Source organism: Humulus lupulus, chromosome 7 (assembly GCF_963169125.1).
Source record: "Humulus lupulus chromosome 7, drHumLupu1.1, whole genome shotgun sequence".
NCBI lineage: Eukaryota > Viridiplantae > Streptophyta > Magnoliopsida > Rosales > Cannabaceae > Humulus > Humulus lupulus.
Window position 1 is genome coordinate 26,433,601 of NC_084799.1, and position 8,458 is coordinate 26,442,058.

Genomic DNA, 8,458 nt, shown 5'->3' on the forward strand with positions numbered 1-8,458 from the left:
TAAGAAGTATACTTTAGATCAGCACCCCTAATTCCTCTATCAAATTATAAACATATTTATTTTCCTTTCAACCAACATTTTTTTATGTTACTCATCACATTGTGAACAAATGCAGATTTGTTGAAGATATATATTCAAAAAATTTGAAAATGGCGCCTAGTTATATTTTATGATTATTTATTTCCCATATTATTTGTGTATATTATATATTAATTGTTTGATTTTATTTGTGTATATTTATTTTCCTATCATTATCAATGATATTATATATATTAATTGTTTGATATGTTCATTTAGTTCAAATAATATGTTTATGTGTATGTTTTTTTATTTATGGGAAGTTACAAATTTTAAAACTAAAACATATAAGCAAAGTGACGGATTGCATTTTTATAATTTTATATATTAAAATGGTATAGAGTGTATATATTTTTGTAAATAGTTTAAGTGACTGTAATTTTTTTAATTTTGTTGTATATAAGTGAAAATTGCCTTATTTTTTCCCTCACTTTCTATGAATTTGCACCATATTTGGTAGAATGAAGGAAGAATAATAACGGAGTTGGGAATTGTTTGGTAGAAAAGAAAGTAAAAGTAAAAAAAGGAAAAAGAACCACATACATATAGCATATACTTGAGGAACCGATGCCTAATGTGATTTGACTCTTAAGAGAATCAAACCCCTCAGAATAACCAAAAATTAAATCACTCATAATAATTCATGTGAATAAATAGATGCTAAGAGGTGCTTAAAGTTTTTAACAAAATAAAATAAACTAAGAATTGCTAAAAAGTTGATAAAAACTTACAGTCTGAGAAAAAACTTTTAAAGACAACACAAATCCTAGACTAAGACCACACAAAAGAAAAAGAAAAAACACAAAAGCAACTAACATAAAACTAAATCGAAATACTATCAGCTCAATTTCCTATTAACATAGAGCTTTTTATTGGGACGACTAAGAGGATTGCAACAACTAAATTAATCTAGTTTGGTGGAGCGAAGAAAATCTCATCAGAAGTCCTCTTTGATCGGAATTGCTTCTCCACATCAGACTCCACATTGAAAGAAGCCTCGAGCACCTGTGGAGATAAAGCCTTCCATACTGAAGTCCTTCCAGCCAAATGGGTGAAAATTGGGCTGCGATTAACAAAAAAATCCAAAAAAATATTAGAACTCAAAAGGGTGTGAAGTGGATGTGACCAAAATACAAAACAAAGTCATTTTGAAATGTGAGATTTGACTTACTTTGGAGTTGTGATGATGGAGAACCACTCCAACCCTTCTGGATCAGCGATCTTCGAAACAACGAAAAACCGTGGCACAATAAACAAATTACCACCTTTAACCGTAGTTTCCAATACCCTTTTGCCATCCACACCGACCACTTGAACACGGCCACTGCCCCTAACAATGTAAGTAACCTGTAGTGCAGAGTCGCAAGAAAATCCAGGAGAGCACATTGCGCCTCCATCCAACCTCACAAGGTCAGCCCCAAGCCCAACCTCACCAACCAAAGGAAGGTTCTTAGTATTCAGTACAACGACCCTTCCTCCTTTGATAATATCAACATCTAATGGAGCCTCTTCACAGTTCAAGGCCATCCCCTGACGGTGCTCCTTCTTCGGCTCTGGCATCTTGAAGCCATCCAAAAGCTTGACAATGCCCTTACCCGATTGTTTTCCAACAAGGGTCTTCACTACGTTCTCTTCCAAGTCCCATGCTCGGCCAACAAACTCACTTGAGAAACCAGTGAAAATTCCATTTGATCCGGTGAGAAAAAAGTCGGTGAACTCACCAGCCTTGTGAGCTTTGGAAGTATCTCCCAAAAAGAGAACGACAAGCTCAGTGTCTTCCTTGTTGTACCACCATGTCACAACACCAAAAGGGAGAGCAATGGCATCTCCCTTCTTAATGGCGATGACCTTCTCTTCTGACTCTGGAAGTACTATTCCAGCAACACCGCTACCTGAAAATAAAGTACAAGATAGATTAGTCTCCCAATTGCCAAATATCATTTACTCCCTCAGGTAATGGTCATGGTATTAAAAAGATATACGGCATAGGAGCATACAACATTGCACAAAAGCTACTCAATTCACTTAACCTTCGGATTGATCTTATACATATAGATATAAAACAATTTTGTGTACTAATGAAGAGTTTGGAAACAGGGATTTACAGCAATATGAGATCAAAACAGATCCAGAATATATTTTTAAAAAGCTTGAATTATCACCAACTTTAATGGAGAATTAGAGTGAAAGCATCCCATATACGTATACAAACAAAATCATTGAATTTAAAGGTATCCTATAAGAAAACGAATAAGGGAGATCACATAGATCTAGTCTCATAGAACATATAACATATCACTCAAAAATCTGATTCTCAAATAAGTTAATTAGTTTGATTCAGATATCGAAAAAAAAATACCAGCCACAAAAAGAGATTAGACTTCGCAATTTAAAAAAAAAAAAAATTAGTATTCAGTTTCTAACAATAACAGAAAACACACCCAATTCATATTCATAAAACGATTGAATTTGACTTAGAAAACAAACAATTCAACATATTGATCGCTATCATCTAATGAATTGAAATATACCTTGTAGCACGTAAGCCACTTTCGATGAATCAGAATAAGAAGGAAGAGCCAACCCATTCTTCTCAAGGGCTAGCTTGGCTGCAGCAATGTTACCATGACGAAGCATAGGAAGCTCCATCGGAGACCAAGAGTAGTAGTAGCCTCCATCTCCTCCGTACACCTTCTTGGCCAACTTTGGGGAAAGGTCAAGCTCCATTTGCAAACAGAATTTGAATTTTCCTTCACTAATTTTCTGAGAGCGGTATAGAACGTGTGAGGAGTTAGTGAGTGAGCTACATGTATATATGGCAAGAGGGAACATTAAAATATCACGGTCACGGTTACGAATTTGTAACAGAAATTGATTTTTTTAATAAAAATAATTATTTCTTAAAAATGGATAATTATTTAAATTTAATTAAAAGATAAGAATGATTAGGTTGTTGGCTTTCTCTCACACATTTATTTTTTAATTTTACAATAAATAATTTAACATATTCTCTCTTATGGAGTCGGTGGAGTTGAGTGAGCATACTATATAAATATATGATGGATGAAGTGGTGACACGTCAGGTAAAAGAGAATAAGATACGGGACCTACCACTACTTACTTTTAAGAGTTTTCAAAAATATTTTTTAATTAAATGGCTATTCTCTTTCAAAAAAAACTATTCCCAACATTTATTTAATAGAATTAATTTAAAAGAAAATAAAGTTTAAATTTTAAAATTTTAAATTAATCTAACATTACCCGAATCCAGATATAATCTATCACTTTCAAATATTACTCAATTAAATTAGATTTAATGAATGTGTTATAAATTAAAAGAAAAATTATATTTTTTTTGGAGTCTCATTACCTGTTTGGACTCTGTATTTTGACAAATTACTTTTTAGATCATATCTTTTGTAAAATTGTTAAAATAGAACCCTAAACCCAATTTTGGTCAAAATTTTCTCGACCAAAATCACAAATAATTCACCAAACTAACAATTCATAATAAAAATAAATTAATTCTGCTTGAAAATTGTGTTGTTATATTCATTTTTTCTTAATTAAAATTGAGTTTAGGGGTCTATTTGAATCATTTTATAAAATACAGGGTTCAAAAATAAAAATTTTAAAATACAAGGTGCAAATAGATAATTGGAAAAAACACAAAATAAAAAAAAATTGTTTATACATTTTTGGACCCTGTATTTTGATAAATTATTTTTTGGACTCTATGTTTTGTAAAATAGTTAAAATAGAACCTTAAACTCAATTTCGATGAAGAAAAAATTGAATATAACAATACAATTTTTAAGCAGAATGATTTTATTTTTATTATGAATTATTAGTTTAGTAAATTATTTGTGATTTTAGTTGAGAAAACATTGACTAAAATCGATTTTAGGGTTCTATTTTAACAATTTTACAAAACATAAGGTCCAAAAAGTAATTTGTCAAAACACAGAGTCCAAACAAATAATGAGACAAAACACAGAGTCAACAAATGAATAAACCCTAAAAAAATATATATATATATAAAAAAAGTGTATTATGTTATCTATTAACTATTCTTTCCATTTATTCCACGTTTGTTTTACTATTTAATACTACATTTATTTTGTAGAATTAACTTGAAAAGAAAGTCTTTCAAAAAAACACTTTAAATGAAAGAAAGTATAAATTTTAAAATTTTAAAATCATCTGATATTAACCGAATTTATCCCAATATAATCTCACTTTCAAATTTGATTTCATCACATAAAATCAAACCTTACTCTATATAACCTATTTTATTCAAAAAAAATTATTTAAACTATTCATTAAAATTTTGATTTAATAGTTGATATTCATTTAAATTTGTATTTAATAATTGAGTTGAAATTTCATAATTTATATTCTTCTAAGATAGAGATTACAAGGTTGACTAATATTTCATCCAAATACAGATTACATGCCCAAGTGTTAGTTTTTTTTGGGTATGTTTACACCCATTCCTCGCAAGAAGATTGTTTTTAACTTAATAAAACATTTAAGAAAATAAAATATTCTTAAAAAAAAAAACTGTTTTAATTTCTTTCTGTTAGTACTTTTAAGATAAGATCGCATTAAAAAGTAACAGAATATTTTTTTTTGGCAAAAAAGGTAACAGAATATTATCGATAGTAGTAAAGTAAAAAAACACATACCAAAATGATAAGGATTCGAATTACCATCCAATAGTCAATCAACGCTGTATAGTATTTCCAATGAATCATATTCATTAGAAATAAAAAACATGATCACATATTCACGAAAACATGTTTGGCATTAATGCATTTCGAGATTAAAACCAAAAAACATATATATTATTAAAAATAAACATCTACTCAAGATTGTGTGTGGCTGCTGGGATTCGAGCCCAGGTCTCCACGGCCACAACGTGGAATTCTCACCACTAAACTACAGCCACAATGTTTGAACAAATTTAGAGAACTATAATATTTATACTAATAGTATATTTTGCATCCTTTAGACAAATCCTAATAATGCAATATTCTTTTTTTCCTCACAAAATAATACGTTTTCATTTGTGATCAATGCCTTTTTCGGTTTTCTTTGGCATCTGAGACCACTCATAACAGCTTATTTATTTTATTCTTAAGAATACATTATCAAAATTTTATATTAACTTAAATTTTTACTTGTACACTACACTATACACCAATTTCTTTATATAAATAAATAAAATAATGGGAGAGAAAGAAAGAAAAAAGAATAAAATAATAATTAATTAAGTTTAAAGGATTAATAGTATATAGCTATATGTGGAGAAAGATATATGTTTATTGTTACATCCAAATTTCAAGATTAAATAAATAGCATCGAAATGTATGCTCGAAAAGAGTATGCTTGGGAATAACAGGTGATAGCAGTACACTTGTACAAATTGTTGAACAACTCTAGATCTGCAATTTGCATTCAAGCATGAGTTGCAGGCTTGAAGATACCAACCTTCTCTGAGGGAGGAGTTTGATCGACTCAGCGAGAGAGCAAAAGGCAACAACTGGAATGGTGAGCTCGAAGTTTGGTTGGTCTCGAAAACATGTTAAAACGGCCATCGAGCTCGATGAGACGTTTATTACACAGAAAAGTTGTTAGGAGATTCCTATTTCTTAGGGATTCGGTAAAACTGTGTGTTGAATCCCTATTTTTATGGCATCGTTATTTTAATTAATGCATTTGATTTATATTTTAATTCAGATATTTATTTGAATTTAAGCATTTGATTGTTACTTCCCCAAATTAGGGAAGATATTCCTACAACCAGATGTATAAATAACCTGGACTATGTCATTTGTAGAGGGGCACAATTTTGCACTGAGAGAAGATTCTGCCAAATTGCTTACATCTGAAGCTTTTACAGAGTGTTCATAATAATAGTGACTCGTGGACGTATTTTAACCGTTGAACCACATTAAAAATATCTCATTCCTTCTATTTTTTTTTTCAATCATTGTTTATTGCTCTACATAATTAAGTTGACGAAAAACGGCATCAACATATTGGTGCTTTCGTTGAGAGCATTAAGCAAATCTTTGTATTGCTTAGTAAAAAACACCCGCACAACATCATGGTCGCCTTGAACATCCTTGGAACCCATGGGCGACTGTTACTGCAAATCCCCGAGGAGCGTACTCCTCAAACTAAGAACCACCCTCGGAGGCCTAGCAAGCAGCCAGTGGTGGATCAAAGCCCCAATAAGGGAAGTGCATCATCGGTCTCAAGGGGACGGCCTGGCCAGACCCCTAGGCCTGATGAAGACTTGTATTACAATCCTAAAAGGTACATGCCGATAGTGGAATTAGAAAATCCCAGATTGCGTGAATAGCTGGCCAAAGCAACACGGCTAAACGAGGAGTTGGCGAGGCAAGCTGCTGAGGTACAGGTACCACCCCGGAGGGCCAGGGGACGACCCTGGGGGAGTACGGCTGCCAGAATGGCTAGCAAAGGGCCCAGCAGACTCAACTGAGGCCTAGGGAAAACGCTGGAAACAATCAGCCTAGAGCAGTTGCTCGGAACACTGCTAGGACAACCCTTCAGGAAGCATTCTTATGGTAACCCAGAACATGTCAAGAACAACCCGGAGGCTGCCCGGGTTAACCCTGAACCTTCCAGACCAAATAACGAGAGGCCATCACCCTCGCCAATAAGGCATCCACCCTCTCCAATAAGACATCCCTCTCTAGTGCGAGAGATACCCCGGAACTGGGCAGGGGATCAGGTACCTCCGAGGTCCTCTCAGAGTGCTCAAAGTGGAAGCCAAGACAGAAGCCATAGGGTTCGACCTAAGTACGAGGGTAAACGTGAGGTCCCGCGAGAGGCTCATCAAGGTCATAGACAACCTCAACCATCTGGAAGTCGTATGCTGAGGCCACAAACGATCGAGGTGAGGGTGCAAGTAGAAAACCTACCTTGTAATAATCGAGCCACACAGCAACAACAACCAGAGAGGAATGTCAGCTTCCTTAGTGGAAGTCAGGACTATAGAGGTCAGTGAATGTGTATAAAACCAAGCCTAGAGATTACGGGCATGATTATCCTGACCTTTGGGATCATCTAAATCAGAATCACGAGAAATCTAATCTGCCAACCTGAACCTACGGACACATTTAAATAACCGGAGAGAGCCTTTGCAACCATTATATGGGAATCAATATAACCTTGTACTGAGACAAGGAGCTGGAGTTCTTACGAACAATAACCAGCTGCCACTGGTGTAAGCTCCCCCTCTGGTGCATTTGGTCCAAGAGAGGATCAACCAGCTTAAAAAGCCATTCAGGCTCCTTCAAGATGGAAAAAATAAGGACAAGACTTAGGATTTTGACGAGGATCTCGAGCCTTTTGCTCCCCACATCTCAAGTACCCCATTTCTCATGGTTTCAAAATACCCCATATGGCACCCTACGATGGGACTACTGACCCAGGTAGCCACATAAGTACTTTCAACATAGTAATGCGAGTCAGTAATGTCGGATACAAACTCATATGTAGGCTCTTCTCGACTACACTCACTGAACCAGCAAAAACCCGGTTTGACAAATTCTGGAAACACTTGATCTCATCGTGGGAACAACTGTCCCGGGAATTCAAAAAGCAATTCCAGGTTGTGAAGAGTATCAAACCCGAGGCATCAGCCTTGACTAATGTTAGGCAGCAGCCACATGAGTCGTTGAAAAATTACCTGGCGAGATTTAACATAGAAGTAGCACGAGCTCGAAATGTCGATGACAACGATCATATCATGGTAGTACGAGATGGAGTATTGCCAGGGATTCCCCTTTGGGACGACATGCAAAGAAAACCCATGAGGTCAATAGCCAAGTTCAATACTCGGGCCCAGAGGTTTGTCAATGTAGAAGAGGCAAGGTTGGCACTCAAACTGACTTCTCAGCCCGTAATAACTACAACAACAAACGTTAACTCAACCACCACCTCGGCTACACCCTCCACGTCACAACCCTCAGAAGACAACCCTTCCAAGAGAAAGAAGAATGAAAGGAATAACTCAAAGATTGACATGGGAAAGGAGAAAAAAAGAGAAAAATACTTCTCCATTTACATAGTTTATACCAAACTCGCATATACTCAGGAAAACATATTTGTCACCAATGAAAACCAGGTCCCTTTCAAACGACCTGATCCAATGCGAAACCAAAAATCCAAGAGGGATGCCAACAAGTTATGCAGATTTCACAAGGATATAGGTCATACCACTGATGAATGCAGACAGTTGAAGGACGAGATCGAATGTTTGATCTCAAGAGGATACTTCATGCAATACGTCCGAAACAGAAACATGGCCCAAGCTTCACTTGAACGGAAGGTAGCTCCTACATAG

General features: G+C 35.0%; 2 protein-coding genes and 1 non-coding gene across 3 annotated transcripts; 1 reads left to right on the top strand and 2 right to left on the bottom strand.

Annotated features, from left to right (window-relative positions):
- Positions 1 to 749: 749 nt before the first annotated feature.
- On the bottom strand, positions 750 to 2,906 carry LOC133791009 (12S seed storage globulin 1-like). The gene is made up of 3 exons (XM_062228891.1): positions 2,610 to 2,906; positions 1,250 to 1,970; positions 750 to 1,141 (listed from the first exon to the last, which is right to left on the bottom strand). Exons 1-3 carry the CDS (start codon positions 2,803 to 2,805, stop codon positions 988 to 990), a joined length of 1,071 nt encoding a protein of 356 aa, XP_062084875.1. The 5' UTR covers positions 2,806 to 2,906; the 3' UTR covers positions 750 to 987.
- A 2,051-nt stretch (positions 2,907 to 4,957) lies between these two features.
- TRNAH-GUG (transfer RNA histidin (anticodon GUG)) lies at positions 4,958 to 5,029 on the bottom strand. Its single transcript has one exon. It is a non-coding gene; the product is annotated as a tRNA-His (tRNA).
- A 2,484-nt stretch (positions 5,030 to 7,513) lies between these two features.
- LOC133791529 (uncharacterized) lies at positions 7,514 to 8,458 on the top strand. Its single transcript, XM_062229449.1, has one exon. It carries the CDS (start codon positions 7,514 to 7,516, stop codon positions 8,456 to 8,458), a length of 945 nt encoding a protein of 314 aa, XP_062085433.1.